Source organism: Micromesistius poutassou (assembly GCF_964030765.1).
Source record: "Micromesistius poutassou genome assembly, chromosome: 14".
NCBI lineage: Eukaryota > Metazoa > Chordata > Actinopteri > Gadiformes > Gadidae > Micromesistius > Micromesistius poutassou.
In genome coordinates, this window is record NC_140284.1 from 8,410,846 (window position 1) to 8,431,828 (window position 20,983).

At 45.1% G+C, this 20,983-nt stretch overlaps 2 protein-coding genes across 3 annotated transcripts; both read right to left on the reverse strand.

Annotated features, from left to right (window-relative positions):
• Positions 1-611: 611 nt before the first annotated feature.
• Positions 612-11,089, reverse strand: LOC311358161 (serine/threonine-protein kinase 24-like). Of its 2 annotated transcripts, none has more exons than XM_084478168.1 (12): positions 10,653-11,089; positions 10,405-10,552; positions 7,802-8,032; positions 7,530-7,586; positions 7,338-7,446; positions 6,235-6,392; positions 3,439-3,624; positions 3,190-3,335; positions 2,331-2,472; positions 2,139-2,207; positions 1,344-1,465; positions 612-979 (listed from the first exon to the last, which is right to left on the reverse strand). In XM_084478168.1, exons 2-12 carry the CDS (start codon positions 10,444-10,446, stop codon positions 946-948), a joined length of 1,296 nt encoding a protein of 431 aa, XP_084334294.1. In that variant the 5' UTR covers positions 10,447-10,552; positions 10,653-11,089; the 3' UTR covers positions 612-945. The 2 variants fall into 2 exon arrangements, with proteins under 2 accessions (XP_084334294.1, XP_084334295.1); XM_084478169.1 differs by having other exon boundaries at positions 10,405-10,570.
• A 1,992-nt stretch (positions 11,090-13,081) lies between these two features.
• slc15a1a (solute carrier family 15 member 1a) lies at positions 13,082-20,579 on the reverse strand (the record flags this gene model as incomplete). The annotated part of the gene is made up of 22 exons (XM_084478921.1): positions 13,082-13,321; positions 13,543-13,650; positions 14,881-15,018; positions 15,515-15,626; positions 15,964-16,010; positions 16,138-16,281; positions 16,483-16,599; positions 16,784-16,865; positions 17,055-17,143; positions 17,593-17,625; positions 17,709-17,753; positions 17,889-17,978; positions 18,085-18,171; positions 18,267-18,349; positions 18,457-18,540; positions 18,722-18,812; positions 18,955-19,054; positions 19,164-19,283; positions 19,525-19,666; positions 20,017-20,104; positions 20,422-20,456; positions 20,573-20,579. 22 exons carry the CDS (start codon positions 20,577-20,579, stop codon positions 13,082-13,084), a joined length of 2,082 nt encoding a protein of 693 aa, XP_084335047.1.
• Between the last annotated feature and the right edge of the window lie 404 nt (positions 20,580-20,983).

Below are 20,983 nucleotides of genomic sequence, written 5' to 3' on the forward strand. Positions count from 1 at the left end.
AGAAAAGGAATTGAGGCAAGGGCATCTCAAGAACCGATCTCTGCAGTAAAGTCGTCTCGAAACGCTCGCCTTGAAACCAACCAATCTACAGCTTGCATTTTGGCCATTTATAAACACAGTGATCTCTTTAAATACTCAATCTTTTCTCAGTACATATATACATATATATACACATACACACACATATATGTGTGCCTTTATGTGTGTATATATATATGTGTATATATACACACACGTGTGTGTATATATATATATATATGTGTGTATATATGTGTATATATACACACACATATATATATACATAGATTTATATCTATATTTATAAAAATGAGCTTATTTACACGTCTGTACAGCCCCCCCATATAGCTCTGTTCATCTCCCAGACCATCTCATCCACTCTAAGCAGGATACCTGAGATTTAAATAGAACACTTCAATCTTCCCTCTCCACTGCACACACACACACACACACACACACACACACACACACACACACACACACACACACACACACACACACACACACACACACACACACACACACACACACACACACACACACACACACACACACGTCTGATTATTTCCTCCGCGGGGGGGGGGGGGGGGGGGGGGCGAGGGTAAAGACGTTGTGCAGAAGCCCCGCCATCATTCTCTGTAGCGTCCGCAGTGCGTCATAATCAGAAGCTCCCGGTCGGAGGAGGAGAACCCGCTCCAGCCGGTGCCGCTCGGCCCTGCGCGGCGCCGTCCTCTGGGAAGAGGAGGAGGAGGAGGAGGGGTTCCCGTGGAAACGCATCCCCCTGTCCCATGATTTGCTTCCGCCCAAAGCCCTCTGGGCGCCAGTCCTTGGAAGCTCCGCTCCCCCCCCCCCCCAGCAGCGGTGTCCAGAGGCGAGATGGTGGAGATCAGGGAGACGGAGGAGGGCGTGGCAGCAATAGGGCTCCGCCTACTGGGAGGAGCCAGACCTCGGCAGGGAATACCTGGGAAACAGGAGAACGTTTAGCACACACACACACACACACACACACACACACACACACACACACACACACACACACACACACACACACACACACACACACACACACACACACACACACACACACACACACACACACACGTTCGGAATGGGAGCGACCTGGTTCTACGTCCGTAGTGACAGAGTGTTTTATCTGAACCTGAAGTTATGCAGCAATTTACAAAGTCTGAACACTGTTCAGAGCCTTGAGCTTTAACCATTGTCCGCATGCTGTGAATGCTACCGAGTCATTGGTGACCCAGTCCACTGATTCAGCTGGTACGGCCCTAGGACAGGATGGCGTGGCGTGGAGGAACGCTGCGTACCTCTGAAGTCTCTCCAGCAGCTCGGACACCAGAGAGTCGCAGATCCCCGGGTACGACTCCTCAGCAGAGAAGATGGCCCCCTGGAGCTCCTCTGCTGCCCCGGGCTTACCGTTCCCCGTCAGCTGGAAGAGTCACAGCATTAGGACATGATGTCACTGTTACCGTCACTGGAAGAGTCACTGCGTTAAGACCTGATGTCACTGTTACCGTCACTGGAAGAGTCACTGCGTTAAGACCTGATGTCATTGTTACCCGTCACTGTAACAGTCACTGCGTTAAAACCTGATGTCACTGTTACCGTCACTGGAAGAGTCACTGCGTTAAGACGTGATGTCACTGTTACCGTCACTGGAAGAGTCACTGCATTAAGACCTGATGTCATTGTTACCCATCACTGTAACAGTCACTGCGTTAAAACCTGATGTCACTGTTACCGTCACTGGAAGTGTCACTGCGTTAAGACCTGATGTCACTGTTACCGTCACTGTAAGAGTCACTGCGTTAAGACCTGATGTCACCGTTCAACTGCAAGAGACACTGCGTTAAAACCTGATGTCAGCTGAGGTCGAGGTTCTATTCTTTTAAATAAATGATTTAAAAGGGAAATAACTAAATGATTTGGCTTTATGTTCCAATGCTGATAATGACAGCTTTGGGCGAGCCGAGGCCAAGCGTGTTTCAAACACCAATACTTTAACCGTTGATCCCTGACCCACCTCGTTAACTGGTCAATTTTATGATAATTAGCCCTTACCCCTGATTTTATGATAATGACCCCTGCCCCGTGATAATTACCTCAGAAAACAGCGGAGAGAAGATGGAGGCCAGGCTCTGAGACAAAGGCCTGCTCGGACTCTCCGGCTCCTACACCCAAAAAAAAAAGAGCAGGATGTTGGTAAACATGAAAACGTTCCTCTCCGAGTGAGCACCTCCTCAGAGGTAGAACGTTGTAAAGGCAGCAGACAAAGGTAATAAATCGAGCAGCACCTGCTCCTGGGCGGCCTCCGCAGGGGCTGCGGCGGCTCCGTTGGGGACCTTGTTGGGGTTCAGCTTGTTCGGCTTGATGGTGTTGAAGACCCAGGCATCGTTCGCGGGGTCGCGGCCGCCGGACGCCTGGCCTTCCCGCTCGCTGCGTGGGAACAAGACGGACGGACACGCTCATGATGAGCCGCTGTGTGCGGGCGGTCTTCGAATAAGTCTGGGGATCACACTTAAAATCGGGATCCTCTCTCAGCCTGTCTACAGCAACGCCGTTTAAGGTCCCTTACTACCGGTTAACTAGCTGTGTATGCTAGTTAACAGTCCCGAGCGGGTTTTGTCCAAAGACTGTGACAAAGCAATATACGAGGCATGCAACAGAAATGGATACCGCAGTCCCGCCCCTCAACCCTGGTAGCTGAAAGTCCCGCCCTCTCTCTCTCCTTTCAACCCATGTAGCTGAAAGTCCCACCCTCTCTTTCACCTCTCAACCCATGTAGGTGAAAGTCCCGCCCTCTCTCTCTCCTTTCAACCCATGTAGCTGAAAGTCCTGCCCTCTCAACCCATGTAGCTGAAAGTCCCGCCCTCTCTCTCACCGCTAAACCATGTAGCTGAAAGTCCCGCCCTCTCTCTCGCCTCTCAACCCATGTAGCTGAAAGTCCCGCCCTCTCTCTCTTGCCTCTAAACCCATGTAGTTGAAGTCCCGCCCTCTCTCTCTTTCACCTCTCAACTCATGTAGCTGAAAGTCCCGCCCTCTCAGTTGCCTCTGAACCCATGTATTTGAAGTCCCGCCCTCTCTCGCCTCTCAACCCATGTGGCTGAAGTCCTGCCCTCTTCCATCTGTAGCCTTCCACCCCCCTCCACTCACGAGTCCTCTTCGTCCGAGCTGGAGTCCTGGTGGGACTGCTCCGCCTTCCAGCGCTTGTACTTGTCCGTCAACTCAGCCAGGTAGGAAGTCTTCTTGGCGTGTCTCACGATCAACTTGTGCTTCAACAACTCTTTGGCTGTTGGCCTCTGAACACACAACACACAACAACACGTGAACATGTGACTTAAACACATGGCTGCCCTCTTAAAGGCACAGGAGCACCCACTGCGAAGTGCACATCCAACTTACAAAGCTGGGCTCCTTATTCAGACAGGCCTCGATGAACTCCTTCAGGGGTTTGCTGTAGTTGCCTTCCAGGGTGGGCGGGTTGTTCTTTGGGATGAGGAACAAGACTTTCATGGGGTGCATTTCAGAGTGGGGCGGTTCCCCCTTGGCCAGCTCAATCGCCGTGATGCCCAGGGACCAGATATCTGCCTGCAGGACACAATAACAATTCTGGGCTTACAACACCAAACTGAACCAGTCCCGTCGTGGTCAGTTCTCCCTTTAACTCAGGGCGGGAGGGGTGTCAGATCTCAGTTCTGACGCACCGTTCCTCGTCAACTGTAAGAGTCACTGCATTAAGACATGATGTCACCGTTACCCGTCACTGTAAGAGTCACTGCGTTAAGACCTGATGTCACTGTTAAGGTGGATTTATAGTCCTCCGTAAAGTGCTGTACGTAGATACGGAGAGCCCTTTGGGCTTTACCGTCACTGTAAGAGTCACTGCGTTAAGACCTGATCTCACCATTCAACTGTAAGAGTTGAACGGTGAGAAGACTTGATGTCAGCTGAAGTCGAGGTTCTATTCTTTAAAATAAATTATTAAATGGGAAGTAGCAAAATTATTTGGTTTTACGTCCCAACTCTGATAATGACATCTTTGAGTGGGGAGGGGGGGGGGCCCATTACCAGGCCAGCAGGCTCTGCTTTGGCCAGACGGGCATTAATAATGCAGAGGTGAGCTGTGGGGAGAGGCAGGTATGTGGAGGCATGGGCAGTCTGATCCAGATTTGGAGGATGTAAGCAGTTGGAGCTGAAATGGACATGGACATGGGATGTCGTTTTGGGGATTTGACTTGGGAGATCAGAAAGTCACTGATCAAGGAACTATATATATAATATCAAGAGAGAGATGAGAATGCTATGAAGGTTACAAAAGACATGCTTGCAGCAAGGTTCAAAATGAAGGACCTAGGCAAACTGAGAAGTTTTTTGGGTATTGATTTCGAACAATGTAATAACTGTGTAACAATGTCTCAATCAAAATATGTTGAGAAGATTCTGGTAAGGTTTAACATGCAAGATTGCAAACCTAGGTCAACACCTTGTGAACAGAAACTGAACTACACAGATGATGCTGCATTACTGAGTGATGTTTCAATGTACAGAGAAGCAGTGGGTAGTCTGATTTATCTAACTGTTTGTACAAGACCTGATTTAAGCTTCATTGTAAGTAAACTGTCACAGTATTTCAACGAACCTACTGTTGAACATTTTTGTACAGTTAAACATGTGCTAAGATATCTGAAAGGTACAAGTGATAAGAAGTTGTGTTATAGTAAGAGTAATGAGAACCTGGGTATACAAGCCTACAGTGATGCAGACTGGGCTGGTGATGTAAAAGATCGTTGTAGTACAACCGGGTATTGTGTAACTTTATCTCAGGGTGGCACTTTAGTGTCATGGAAGACCAAAAAGCAGCCCACGGTAGCACTGTCCACTTGTGAAGCGGAGTATATTGCTCTTGCTACTACCATCCAAGAGTGTCTGTACCTCACACAACTGTTAGATGGCATTGATAAACATGTGTATATGCTACCTATAGTTTTTGAGGATAACCAGGGCACAATTGCTTTAGCTAAGAATCCTGTTAAAAGACAGCGATGTAAACATGTGGATATTAAATACCACTTCATTCGGTCCACTGTAACTGATGGTAAACTGTCATTAGAGTACTGTCCAACTGAGCAGATGGTTGCAGATCTTATGACCAAGCCTGCAACAAAATTTAAGTTAGCAAGATTTGCTGAATTTATGTTTGGGTATAACTGAAAGAAAATAGACTGTATTGATGTTTTCTGACTGAATGTAAATGAAATGTTTTTTTTTGTAATGTGAGAGCAAGTGGGGGTGTTGAGTGTTGCTCTCAATTATTCTCACTTATTGATTGTTTATTGTTTATTGATTTATGTTTATTTGTCAGAACATTGATGTGATTATGATTTGATTGTGAAGGTGAAGCCACCTGTCAGGTGGGCGTGGTTGAATAAAAGAGCCCTCCTGCACGCAGCTGAGAGCAGTTGCTGTGCTGAGTGCCATGTGAGGCAAACTGAGCGTCTCTCGTCCTCCTTCCTTCTCCTCCGCGTTCGGTGCCGACTAAGTGGGTTTTTACAGCAGTAGCCGCTGTATGGCTGCTCTGCCAACAGAACTAGATGTTTAAAGACGGATTCACGATGAATTGTCAAGGCAATGACATTTTTGTCTTCAACGAAAAACTCCTAGGTCATAATCAACGTTAATGAATACTGATAACCATGAGGATTTGGCCCCAACCATAAATACAACCTTACATCAATCATTTAAAGGGGCCATGACATGCCACCAGGTGTGGTGTGATTAGCCGTTACAAGCCGTTTCGGAAATCTGGGCGTGTCCACCAAGATGTGTGCTGGATAGATGCTGGTCTATCAGCCTACCCAGTGGACTGTAGCAAACATTGGAAATCTGCCCCTTAGGACCTACCCAGTGGACTGTAGCAAACATTTTGGAAATCTGCCCCTTAGGGCAGATTTCCTTGTTTTCCTTGTTTCCTGGCTTGTGACGGCTAAACACACCACACCTGGTGGCATGTCATGGCACCTTTAACTAAACCCCTGGGGGGACTGGGACAGCAGCAGGAACATAGACCGCCGCAGGAGAGATAAGGGAGGAACAGCTGCCCTATCTGGTCTAGTGTGAATAAAACGATAGAAACTGAAGAACCAGCACGCTCCCTCACCTCGATGCCATAACGTAAGGGGGCGGGGCCTATATCCTGACCTTTGAGTCGTAGGCCGACTGCTTTATGACCTCAGGCGCCATCCAGAACGGCGTTCCCACGAAGGTGTTCCTCTTGATCTGCGTGTCCGTCAGCTGGCCGGCCACGCCGAAGTCCGCCAGCTTCACGTCGCCCTGCTCCGAGAGCAGCACGTTGGCCGCTGGAGAACACAAACACACACACACAAGTTATCATACAGGATACTAATGTTATAGACAGGGGTGCACATAACTGGTACGCACACTACGCATGCGCGCCCATAATCAGGGATGCGTAACGTCACTTGTTTCATTACCACGCTTTTGCGTAACTAACCATCAGGTCATCAAAACAAAACTAGACTGGCTCGAAACGAATGATGAGCGCACTGAAATACATGTGTGCTGTGCACCGTGCACACACTGCAGAATGGCGAAAGAAAATCAGCTGATCGCAAAGTTACTGTGAGACATTCAATCGCTCCGTGGTCAAGCTGCTGCAGTTGTATTTACAAAAATGTGGAGCAAAAAAAAATGCTGTGCCTAAGAAGTTGTGTATTGAAAATGGGATCGCTTTGTGAAACTGTAAGTTTCATAACATCAGATGTTATTAAAACAACGCTACATGTGGAGTGCGTACCAAACACGTTCTCCTGGTACTAACCTGAGTAACTCACTAAAAAAAGCTATGTGCACCCCTGGTTATAGACGCAAACAAATGGAATACCTTGTCTGTAGAATGCAACACAAAACGTGTCGCATTAATTTGAATTAATGCAAACATTTTTTAATTAATACAACATTAATGTTAATTAATGCAACATTAATTCATGTTGCATGAATGTTATGTTATTATGTTATTAATGCAACATTAATGTTAATTCGTGTTAATTTAATTTACATTAAGGTTAATAGACATGTGTAACATAAAAAAGTTACGCACAAACCCATATCAGAGGTACAAAGAGCACCGACCATCAACGCTCAAAATGAAAGATTCTAACTAAATTGTTGTTGGACCATATTGTAGGACGGGGGAATGTAGAAGAACCATTGTGATAGGGATGGACGCCACGATGCGGACACACTGGATCAGAAGGCTAAGCCCTTCCCTAGAGGACGGTTACCCTTAATGTCTCGATGGATCTTCTTCTCGGAGTGCAGGTACTCCAGTCCCTTCAGGATCTCTCTCAGGATGGTGGCAATCTGCGTCTCATCCAAGGCCCCAGGCTCCAGCTAGGAGGGAAGCGACGCCATTGGTTGAGTACAGCACGTGTGCAGGGGGGGGCAACGGTGATATAATTTCTTTGATAACTTACCAGATCCAGGGCAGACCCTCCTCCCAAATATTCCATAATGATCCATAATTTTGTACCCTGAAAAAGTAAAACAAAGCAAGGGATCAGACCTCGGGTATCTACACGCCCTGGGTGGAAGGCTAGAAGAACACAGCTCACGTCCCAGTTTAATTACAGGGCTTAAAGTTCAGACCCATCATCTTAAGCTCGTTAGACGGTGTTAGTTTGAATTGGATACATACTTCACATCCTTACCACTAGGAGTTGAGCATGCGGTGGCTCCAACAGCTTACCTTGAGGTATGATCCGTAATACTTGGTGACGAATGGGCTGTCACATTGGCTGAGCACCGTTATTTCCTGTTGAATGTCTTCTATCTCGTCTTCCGCTTCCTCCAGGTCGATGGTCTTGATGGCCACCACCTTCTGCGTGCGATTGTCGATGCCTTTAAAAACTTCTCCAAAGGAGCCTTTGCCTATCCTGTCCAGCTTGGTGAACAGCTCCTCTGGGTCTGCCGTGAAATTCTGATCGGGGCGACAGAGCAGAGAGAAACAGAAAATAACAGAATTAACTTTGTTTGAACGTGGCACCGTGGCAGGAAACTCTGCACCAAGCAGCCGATGTGTCATGTGTGGTGGGAACCGTCTGCTGCTGAGCTGTGGTGAGGTGTGGTTAAGGAGATAGAAATCGCAAAAGTGCTGCAGACCTCAACACAACACCGAACATCCTGCAGAGAATTACGAGCTGTAAACGTTTCCCTGCCTCTCCCGTCAAAAGAAATGACTTATGTTGATGCTGTTGATAATCGGCACATTGCAAACTCTGCAGGATGTGCAGAGAAGAATCCATCAGAAAGTATCAACACCGTCACAACTCATCGGAGCACGGCGACAGCTCTGTCGTGTGCGTACTATAAAAACCAAACGCACTTCATCAGTGCTTTGTAGCGCGGCCCAAATGCTCAAGAATGTCACATCCTGATTAATCGTGAGAACCTAGGGCATGGCGGAGTGTGGAATTTTTCACTTCTGTTATCCATAACCGCCTTCTCGCTCAGCGGCGCTAATCCTAAAACCGGCCCTGTTGTGCCTTGTTGACCAACAAAGAAGTCCTTTACATACTTCGGTATTGGCTTTGGATTGTTGTACGAGCTCGGCTGGAGCCAGAGACCTGCCCACGAATGCAATGCACTTGTATTAAACCTTTTCCAATTAGGGTAGACAGATAAAACACCTGCCAGTCGACTAGCTGTGGTATCAGGGCTGTGCTGGGAGGAGGTAGGTTGTGAGTATGTCCCAGTCCAGGCTTAACGACCTCCTGAATCAAGATGAAGTGGATGTGTATAAATCAAGGCACTAACCCCTGACTTATTGATTTCACAAAAAGGCTTACTTCCTGACAGCCAACGAGGGGATTGATAGTCATTTATATTCCCACTACTTCAGCTTCCTTCTTACTCAGCTGTAAGTCAAAACGGCTTAAAACGTAAATCCTGCAACCGTTTTATTATTTGCATGACATAAACAAAGGATTTCTGAAATTAGGCCTTGTAACCAACTTTATGTACACCAGTGCTAGACACACACACACAACGTATCTAGGGTTAATGGGCTGAGGCGGAAACATGCATTCAGTATATTGAGGCTAAACATCTTAACCTGGGGCTGTGGTGACCTCCATACCCCGGTGCTTAGTCCCGGCCTGGCTCAGGGGCTTTGCCTTTCATAACTCCTGGGAGAATATCTCCCTGTATAGGGCCGCTAATGCATGGCTGGAACATACGGGCGGGGGGGGGGGGAAGAGAGACATCAGCCCGTTAAGGGACTCCTTCCTGCTCCTTTTATATAGCAGGGAATCTATACAGAATCAACGAACAGAGACAGAGAGACAGACCCCCTCTACAAAAAGAAGGAGAGCAGAGACAGTAGTACCCCAGCCCTGTCATAACAATGGTGGGGGCAGTCATGCAGGTGGAAAGTAGCTTACTAAGAAAAAAAATGTCATGGGGCAGAGACAACATGGACACCGGGACCAAGTGATTACAAAATGTTTGAAGCTCCCTTGATGTTTATCCAGTCAGCGGGGGCTACGGCCACAACTAAAGCCGCCTGAATCCCTCCCTCTAAAAGCATGCATCTGATCCACTCTCCCATCGGCAACCGCCCTCGACTGAGAGATGTGCAGTCCCTTTGTGCCCAGAGGCCCGTCTCAAGCACTCCCTCCCTTAAATAATCTTGTCCAGATAGCTTTTCTATTGACCTTTGGTCTACATTATAACCACAATCACTAACAGGTCAACTTCCAAGATTGAAGCGCACGGAACGAGGGCGGTGGAAAACACAGCCTTGACTGTGTGGACACGGCTTGCCCTGTCTCCTGTAGAGTCTTATATTGTGTGCATGGGGGGAAATGACCTAGTTTTCAGCGCTGTGTATTCCTCAGTCAGTCAGATTAAGGAGTTGATCATCACTTCGTTAGTCGTTGTGTACATGAACAATGTTTATTATCTGTGAACGGGCATGGTGCTGGTGGAAACACTACAGTAAATCACAATGAGGTGGATTAATCATTAATGCATCGCTTGAGACTTTAGACTCTATAGAAACCAAATAATTACACAGAGGGCTGGAGATACAGCAAGATAAATGTAACAACACCTTCAGAATGATTGAAAAGTAAGATCATGTTGACAGTCTACCAGACGGCAAACAAGACAAACCTGCTAATTGTATTGTATTATACACAATAAAACCAGCAATATTTACAGTGTGAAGGCACAGGCTGGGTCCAAAACAACTCAACACACACACAACCTCTACAAAAGTTTGCAATGCATCATGCAGTCATACAACTGCGTGTACACTTTATCCAGAAGGTGAAGTGCGGAAAGACTGACCTGTACACCGGGCAGCCTGCCCTGCACCGGGCAGTGAGCCATGGCGTCGGAAGGGTTCAGGGCTTCTCACCGGGGGGGGGTTCAGGGCTCCTCAACAGGGGGCTTCAGGGCTCCTCACCGGGAGCTACGTGCTGTGGGTCCTCGGTGCCTGTCCATACAATGACAGCTGTTGAGATCCGAGGATTAATCAGAGATATGGTTATGGTAAAAGTCCTGACAACAACAGTGTGTGGGCGGTGGACCTGTACCTCCTCGGCCGGGTCTCCCTCCTCGGCCGCGTCTCTCTGCTCTCCTCGGCCGTGTCTCTCTGCTCTCGGCTGTGTCTCTCTGCTCTCGTCGGCCGTGTCTCTCTGCTCTCCTCGGCCCTGTCTCTTTGCTCTCAGTCGTGTCTCGCTGCTCTCGGCCCTGTCTCTCTGCTCTCCGTGTCTCTCTGCTCGTCTCCCCTCGGAGCTCCGCTAGCTACTTTAGCAGCTAGTGGGAGTTAGCTGTAAGGTTGGCGGATTAAACTATGCAGAAGTGCGTCGCGCACTCATTGCGCGATTTAGACGACTTGCGTTGTGTTCAAAGTTGTTCCAGTCCGGTTAAAAAACCAAAAGAAATAGCGAAGGAACCCCCACTATTGTGGAATGCTGTCGTTGCGGATCGTCCTCATCACTTTTCTGGACTACCTATGACGCCATCTTGATCGCTGTCGCTCGCTCATGTTTTGGGAGGACCAATCACAGTCGAGCAAAAACAATAACAGCCCACGTGTCGACGCTCACGTACAGTCACAAAAAAGTGACACTTTATGAGAGAAGGGCCTACTTTTAGTGTGTAGAAACCAATGGCCAAAGTCGAGATGCTAGACCTTCTTACAGTGGCTGGTTTGAGTTATGGAGCTCATCGATTGATTTGTTGCTTATGAAACAAAAACCTCACATGCGTAAGCAGGTAGGCTATTAGGTCCTACAGTTGAAATCCATGGATTTCAACAATGTATCTGTATTCTAAATACCAACTATTTAAATTGTAACTGTAACGGAATACAGTTACTTATAATTTGTATTCTGAATACGTAACGCATGTCTCCGTTACTCCCCAACACTGTATGTGATGTAGGCTATGAAGGTATTTTGCAAATGACACACTATAAATATGATAGAGAAGCAGAAACAGTAAATTCAGCTATTTTAATTAATTAAGTTGAAGAAACAATTAATATAACTATATATAAATATAGGCTATACATAGCCTACATAAACAATATATGAATACATTAGATATCTATATATAAATATAAAAGTTTTTTTATGAGCTAAAACCCCTGAAAGAGGACTGCCTGTGCGCGCAGGTTCCAAACGCGACCTGCGCATGCAGGACACCTCTCTCTCTCTCTCTAAATGCATGGGTTTACATTTCGTTCCGTGTAGCACGAAACAAGTCGGACAATCGCAACCTGCATGACAGCACTAGTTTGAGGCATTTATTTGCGCTCTCAGACCTTAACCAAGACTTTATTTTCTTTTTCCCAAACACGCGTCTTTCACTCAAAAGAAACGTTTCACACGCAACTAAAAGACGCAAGGGAGCGGCGACAGAGAAAGATGCACGGAGGACGTTGTAGATCAGCCTGCACTGCAGTCAATGCAGTAGGTCCGAATAGATGGATAGATTCTCGTTTTCACCACTCTAGAGGGCACTTAAAGGTCCCATGGCATGAAAATTTTCTAACATTAAGTTGAGTTCCCGTAGCCTCCCTATGGTCCCCCAGTAGCTAAAAATTGCATTAGGTCTAAACCGAGAAGTAGCTATCTTTCTCCACCTTTGAAAAAAAGATCGCTGAAACGCTTCGATTTGGCTTCCGGCCCCATATGACATCATACGGTGCCATGTTACCTCCCCTTTCTCTGCTTGGCGCTCAGAGAATTTGAACCTCTACTAGAACTTATAGTAGAGGTTACGAATGACGTAGCGTTAAGAAGGCTTTAAGAAGGTTTCGGGAAACCGGGCCCTGGCTCGTTCTTGATAACATGCCTGTGATTAAGGGGGAAGGGTCAGGTGTGGTTCATCATGGGGGTGGGGTGGGGGCCGAGACTGAGAGCTACATGGAAAAATATGCTCCAAACACACTTTTTTAAGAACTTTGAAATGTTGCTGTTTCATAACAAAAATTGAGGACCCCCCTCAGACTAAAAATTGTTGGGTGACCCACCCATCAACAAAGAATATTAAGACATAACCCCCCCCCCCCTATTTTCCTCCGGTGGCCCATTCCATAAATTCTGAACGGCCCCTAATACAAATATTGTAATATTGTAATAATATTATTAGAATAAATAGTTTGTAATAATAATTATCTCGTACCTTAGTAAGTGTAAATAGGAGGAGTAACAATAAGAAAAAACATACACGTTAAATTTTTATTAGCAAGGCTTTGTTACATTACACATATAATCAGAGATTTATATTTATCTCTCACACTCCTTCTCTTAATCCCTCTCTTTCTCTCTCTCTCATGCATACTTACAAGCACACGCACACTTACACGCACACACACACACACACGCGCGCGCGCGCACGCATGCACGCACGCACACACACACACACACACACACACAGTGGTCAACAAAACAATACTGGCAGTATTCACATCTCAATGGAACAGACACAAGACTCTCCTCAAAGCAACAGGTGTCTACATCCTGCTTTGTTTGGGACCACCCCCCATGCCCTCGGTCATCTCCAGGGAGGACTTTTTGCTCCTCTGACTGTCCTTCCTATCCTTCTTCTCTGGTTGGACCTCGTGGTCGTCGTCCTTCTTCCTGAACTCGGCCTCGATCTCAGCCGGGTCTATGTAGGTGTAGAAGTGAGCCATGACCGAGAAGATCAAGCACACAGCGACCAGGAGAGAGGCGAAGAGGACATACTCCGCCCACTGGAAAGACAGAAGGACTATTGTGTGACGGTTGATGGCAGAAGATAAGATAGATACATCTTAATCCCGAAGGAAATCTGGTTTTCCAGGGGCAGACAAACACACAGAAGACAAAGACCACAGAGCAGCAAAATACTAGAACATTGTAAAATAATATTAATTCAATAATATATGACATTTAATAATCCAAGTATTGTACAGGGAGGACTGCTTCTGTATACCTGCTCTGGGATCTGTGCGAGCTCCGCCACAATGAGCACGATGAAGTTTCCAATGGCCACAGTGAAGAGCCAGCCAGCCTGGAGCACAGCCTTCATGTTGCTGGGCGCCTGGGGGGAGAAGGGTGATGATATAGTCAGCAGTAGACACTAAGGGACACTTTGTGCATATGTGAATGGTTTGTGTGATCAATGAATGCATCCCTGTTAGAGCTATAAATCAAAAATAAATAAATAATGAAATAAAATACAATGAAAGTTGCTCAGGTTTTTTTTCATTGCAAAAGAGAATGATTCTCTTGTTATAAAAAAGTGAATACAACTTGAATTGTATTCCTTAGTAATGAGTCATACAACACTTTAAATCCATCCACAACCCAATGCTCATTTCTGTGCGTACCAAGGGCAACATGGAGATTCAGGCCCTTAAAACCCACTTTAAAGACTGCTTTCACCACATAACCTCCTTCCCTTTTCTCCCCTTCCTCCTTTTTTATAATTTTACTAATATCCTTTCTTATTCAATGATTTTATTTTGTGCTCACTCTGTAAAGAATCTGAGTATTTAGAAAAGCGCTGTATAAATGTAATGTATTACAGTTTTTCTCAGTCGCTTTGGTACATTTCGACATCTCAAATCATCCTCGAAATTTGCAAAACAGTAAGTGCATTTCTCAAAACAATTCCCTCTTGCTCAAAATCCTTAGTTCATCTCTCAAAAGTAAATATATGTGTCAATGAACATGTCAATGCCATCAGAATGACAAGTCCTTGTAATTTTGTGTCATTTTGTATGGATAAGACAGTCAAATTGCTTAGTCAACAATGTACTCTGGAGGGATGTTCTGATGTAAACTATGGCTAAAGTTTGAAGAAAAATGTTGTAAATTGTAATTCACAACGAATATCTTCAATGGAAAATGTAATAATGGAAATGTATAAAAAAATGCTTGACATATTATGACAACAATTTTGATTGTAAAGACTTATGCAATGAACTAATGGCTAAATGTTGTGAGGGGGAGATTATTCAACAGAGATCCATTACAATACATTTTGATCAACATGACATAAGCAATTGATAATGTAGGAAAGAGCAGAGAATTGTACATAATCATTTGAATGGATGTACCAAAGCATTTGCAACTTGTTCAAAGAGAGGAGAAACTGCTTTTTTGATATGCACAAGTGACACAATGATGTGAAGATTGAACGTGGTTTTGAGAATTTCAATTCTGATCTGAGAAATGTACCAAAGCGACTGAGAAAAACTGTATTATTATTATTATTCACGAGTACATTGAGGAGCGACCAGGTTCTCTGAAGATGTGCGGTCTGTACCTGTGAGTAGGAGAACTCCAGCCCGGTCACCGAGAACACCACCTCCCCGGCAGTCATCAGGAAGTACTGAGGGATCTGCAGCGCCATGTGCACCGAGTTGGGCTTGATTTCTTCAGCAACACCAATGGAGGCCGCACACTGAACACAATGAGACAAGAGAACCGTTCACTCAGACGATGGAGAAGAACGTGGGAGAACAAAGTAGATCAATTTGAGGTCAGTTGAGGTCAGATTCAGATCGCCTCTGCTAGGGTTATGGTCGTTCCCATGAAAGATATTTCTGAATATGAGAAATACTCAATTTAAACCTGCACTATGTATATTTTTCTGCTGCTGCTTTTTACTCCATTATAAATGGATCTGAACAACAGAGCTTCAGAAGAATAAAACACGTCCATCCACGAGTCATCCATCAAGGGATTTTTTGGTTTGTAAAGCAACTGAAAGCTATAGTTGGAGCTTTATTATCAAACGGCCGCTACTCTCGTCTAAAGCCACTAGAGGGCGCTCATAGGAAAACATACATAGAGCAGGTTTAACACATACAAAGTCCATTTGTTTTACATTTGGTATTTAATACACTGATTGGTTTTTCCTATCCTTATCTATTATTTCAATCATCAGCGACACCTACGTTAGGTCCGAAGGTGAACGAGCTGGGGATAATTAACGTGTAGGAGCTTCCAAAGCCAAACTCTCGTGAATATTCACAAGACTCTCCCCCACTCTCTAAAGAGAAGAGGGTCCTGGAGAGAGAGACAGGCATTTCAAAAACAACTAAAGGTGGTCTTCTGACTCAGTGCATAAAATAATGAGGAAATAATGACAAGGTGGAAAATATATAGAAATGTTTCTTACGATCCATATCTGATCAGAGAATAGTTTGAGTAGAGGGATCCATCAGCGATTACGAAGTCCAGTCCGCCTGTTGATATATTCAGTGGATATATCCCACTCACAAATCTGAAAGGTTTTTATTTTGAAGAAATATTAACAAATAAATTGTGTGTAGTGTCGTAACATCACATGGATTTACCTCCAGTATATACTCCTTCAGAATAGATCATTCAGAACCAAACTCACCTAATGGCATTGGTGCCTTTCTCTGGTTTGGCAGTTAAATCATCAGCCTGTAATGGATAAAACCTACATTTAACTGATACATTATTCAGATTTAATTTAGATAGACAGACAGACAGACAGACAGACAGACAGACAGACAGACAGACAGACAGACAGATGATGATAATCGTTTACCATTTTCCACTCAGAGAGTTTTGAGGGGAGGATAATTGATTGGCGCTTGCCCTTGGCTAAGGTGATGTTTTGAGTGATTGATGTGTTGCCAACGGAAACCATGAACGAAATGAAATCTTCCTCAAACGTAAAGTAGTCACTAGCCTGCAAAACAGAAAGAAATTACATTAAATTGTACATCATTGCGGTCATTCACTATATTTGTATAGTGTATTATTGTATATGTTTTTTCTTCTGTTTTTAATTGGATGAAAGGCATGTTATATTCAACATTAGAAACACAGAAAATGTGGAATATTGATTGATGTAAAACCATAAAAGAGGAGTGGAATTGGGCTGACTGACCTGCCCTGGGGCCAGCTGCACGGTGTGCTGGGACAGCGTCAGGGTCAGAGGAGCACTGCCCAGGTTGATCGTCTTCAGCTGGCTTTGGGCGGCAGAGGGGAAGACAGGAAGGGTTTTCTGAAAGGTGATACGTAGGTACTGGTAGTTAGCACATTGCTTTGTTCGGATTGTTGTTAAGTCTACAAATCAGTTCTGTTATTGTGAACCAAAATAAATGGTATCTTTACCAGTAGGCTCCATTCGACTACAGTTTGGATCGATTCACATCACTGGTACATGTCACTTATTGAAAGATACTCACATCAATTTCAATCTGGACCAGGGCAGCAGCAACAAAGGCCATGGCGGCCAGGAACATGCCGACGGTCATCCTCTTCAGAGGTCTGTTGGAAGAACACTGATCTCAGATCCTTTCATGGAAGCATCGTTCTTCAAATGATAAACAAGAAATATCTATCCTGAATTCCACCAGATCTAGCTGATTAAATGAACATCTGTGTTTCCACAACCGTTATCGTTGTCCTTTATTCACAATCTTCAATGTACTGGTTGGTATCGTCAAGCAGACTTACGTGAAGTTCAGACCACACTTTCTGATCAGAGGGTACACCACACTCTCCATGATGGGCACCAGGGTCAGGATGAGAATGGGGTTCACAGTCTATCAACAAGAAACATCATCAATACTGAGTGAGAATAACATAAAATGATGATAAGTGGGACCCGCTGATCCTCTCTCTACATTAGGGCTAAAACAATTAGTCAAAACGTCAATCAACAGAAAATGTATTGTCAAAAATTTCATGATGTCATTCATCAAGTACAAATATTTGCTGCTTGATGATTCAGAAAGACAAATATTGGGTTAATGGTTCATTATATAATGAATACTATAGATGTTCTTGGCTGCTATTTAGATAAAGCAAGAACGTTTAATAAAATAACTTTGGACTCTGATAACTCATGATGGCATTTCATCTTATTGATTCTACTTTCTAGACTGGATGAATAATCGATTAATGGTCAAATAATCATTAGAGGAGTCGTCTATGCAGATCATGGTTTATTGCAGGCCTTCTCAACATCCACCCCATTCCCTCGTGGGTTTACCTGCATCTGGTCGGGCTGCAGGACTAGGAGGCCCTGGGGAGAGAGAGGAGGGGTGAGCAGGACTGGAGGAACGTGTTCTGCTGTTGTTTCCATGGATAGCTGAACGTGATACGTACAAAGTTTCCATCCATAGTGGTGGCCTGGAGAGTCCATCTTGATCCCTGTGAATTGATGGTATGAGTATGAGAATTAACTCTGAACTTTAGACCAACATGAATTATGCATTAACTGTAAAATGTGTAAAATGTGATGTAGATGTTATCGTGAAACTGGATACCGGGTTAAATGGGAATTACCTTTTGGTCAAAAAGTGTCCAGAACATGGGAAGGGGAATGTAGAGGAAGAGAACCTTGAGCACCATTTTGATTTGGGCGATGAGAAGTTTCTATCGCAGCAGGAAGAGAGGTATGAGATGTTGAATAGAGGCATATATACCATATCGCTATAAGGAGCTGTATTAAAAGTTTAAAACATGTATACAAAGGTTGTACCTCATATTTATCTTCCGCCCAGTCCATCCAGTGAGTCCTTTTGGGGAATTCACTGCCTCTGTGTTTGAATCGGTTTTTAACGGCAAACTGAACAAAAGGAGAGCAAATTAACATATTATGTTTAAATTACAAATCTAATATGCCCGCGATGAGTCATGGTTAGGATCTGTATCTATACTCACTCCAATACATTTGCAGACGTCCAACATGATATTCCCTTGGGGCTCAGCTTTGTGGTACATACCACTCCCGGCGATGAACACAACTGTAAGGACAATGCGTCTTTTACAGAATTATATATGCTATACTGACTATTCACTATAATATACTGTTTCATGTATAGGTTAAAGCTGGAGACAGTCAGAGACATACCCAGCGCCACCACCATGAGTGCTGCTGGTACGCCGAAGGCCAGAGAGTAACACTCCCGCTGAGTGTGGATCCCACACTCCTGGGCTGCAGACAGAGAATGGACAGACTAATGTGTAAGAAACGACTGCTAAGGGCAATCTTCTTCGTTCACCCAATTTATTTTGGGGGTATCACGATTATTATTGAATTAATGTCATAGTTTCATTTCTAACGATGCTTGTAAATTAATCCTGAGATGGGCGTTTGGCTTCCCCGTGTGGCGTACCTCTGAGGATGGGCGTGATGATGGTGGACAGCAGGCTCCCTGCGTTGATGCACAGGTAGAACACGGAGAAGAAGGTGCTGCGCTGTCTCTCCTGGGGAGGGGAGGAGGAGGCGGCCGGCGTGACTCACTGCGCTCCATGCGTGTCGTGCAATACAATGCACCATTGTGAACACACACCATGTGAACACAGACAGGTGGATCCCAGTCCCTGTAGTTCCTGAGGTACCACTCACCTGGTGGTCCTTAAACTGGTCCCCCCCGAAGGCCGCCACGCACGGCTTGATGCCACCGGTCCCCAGAGCGATGAGGAGCAGACCCACCATGGACAGCGTGCTGCGTGGAGGACAGACACAGCTCTATCAGCAAAGCATGGGCTTTAAAGGAGCAGTAGGTAAGAGCTATTATATACACCAGTGTTCATGTTTCAAAGTGTTCCACCCACACGTGGAACGTCATGTTGTCGGGCGTGCCGTCTTTGTTGGTGTCGGTGATGTCATGGATAGCGCTGATGGCCATCACGATCTGGCCGAGGGCGTAGACAATGGACAGGTAGATGATCGTCCTACAGGCGGAGAGGTCAAATGTCATCCGACACTTCTATTTAATATTAAATGTGCTTTAGAAACCAATAGTGTTAAAGCTGCACTGTGTTCTTTTTCCAGTAGCGGGAGGTGATGGAGTGAATAGCTGCAGTACAAAAGTTACATAGTGCAGGTTTAAGTTAGACGTTTTTGCCTTAAAATGTCCTTTTGGGAGCTTACAGGAGAACAACAAAATGGCGCGGGGTCGACGCGGACACTCACTTAAACTTCCCCAGCCAGGAGTCGGCCACGATGGCTCCCAAGATGGGGGTCAGGTAGCACAGGGCCACAAAGGCATGGTAGATAGAGGTGGCCATGTCATCGTCCCAGCGCAGGAAGTACCTGAAGTACAGCACCAGCACGGCTGCCAAGGGACGGACCAGACAGAGCTGTTACAGAACGGCTCAACAGCATGCTGAGCTGGGCGTGGATGAGGACGCTTTAATGTGTGGCTCTCTTTTAATTAGTTTACATTTGATAACCAGGTAATTTAATTGAGAACAGATTAAACAACTAATGTTAAAGGTCCCATGACATGCCACCAGGTGTGGTGTGATTAGCAGTTAGCAGACAGATTTTCAAAACGGCTTGTAACGGCTAATCACACCACGCCTGGTGGCATGTCATGGGACCTTTAAAGGATTTAACATGAATGGCCTGGGCAAGAGGCCCAACACAGCTAAACACAATAAAAATTACAAGACGGAGTCTCACCACGCATGCCATAGTAGGAGAACCTCTCGCAGAACTCGTTGACCACGATGAAGAAGATGCTCAGGGGATAGCCGCACAACTCTATGTCCTGAGAGGAAGAGGAGGCAGCTGACTCACACACAACCAGTCTATCAGTAGTTTAATACCATCATATATATATACTAGAATACGCTTTGCATACCATCATATTTTATATTTAGTATAGAATGCGCTTCAAATACCATCAAATATAGTATAGTATATTCTTCAAATACCATAATCTATATAGTATAGAGTACAGTACAGAACTACCAGTTGTCATAGTTGTGGCAGAATCCTAACTGGTAATGAATGTATATTCAGAGTAAGTATACATGTCTATGCCCTTATCACATGAAATTATTATAAATGGTTTCATATATTTACCGTTCCCTTCTTCTTCTTCTTAACATCCTCGTGATCTGCATTCACAAAGTGACATTCAGACAAGCTGCCTTGATTTATGAAGATATATATATATATATATATATATATATATATATATGAAATGATGAGAAGAACTATCTCCTAAACTCACCAGCCATGATGGAGGAGTGTGGAACCTGCTATAATCCTCTCAGGTCTGCAGTGTTGGGGCTGTTTAACGGTCCCTGTGGGGCTCGGTGGACAGGAGATCCAGTGGAGCAGCGAGATGGTTGGTATAGAACAGGCCTGTAGGTAAGGTTGGGTGTTACCTTAGTCCTGATATGCCTCCCAGGTGGACTCCGTCCTGTTTTATCACACCTGTGTAGAAGGTTGAGTACTTGACTCCCAGTTACTTATATACACTCCCACGAAACCCACCTGTTGTTAAAATTACAACTTCATGTATGAGCTGATAAGACAGCCAACAAGAGTCCATGTTGGCTGTATTAAGCAACCAGAACATTGAAGACATATTCAATGGAGTTGATGTTAGAATGCACGTTGTTGAGATGTACAATCTCTG

Bases quoted from the DNA above. Each gene is read 5' to 3' on its own strand.
- LOC311358161 (XM_084478168.1), bottom strand. From the start codon at position 10,446: ATGGCTCACTGCCCGGTGCAGGGCAGGCTGCCCGGTGTACAG. The intron at 1,466-2,138 runs GTAATTATCACG...TGACTCTTCCAG, and splicing joins TCTCTCCGCTGTTTTCTGAG to CTGACGGGGAACGGTAAGCC. The intron at 980-1,343 runs GTACGCAGCGTT...CCTGTTTCCCAG, and splicing joins CTGCTGGAGAGACTTCAGAG to GTATTCCCTGCCGAGGTCTG.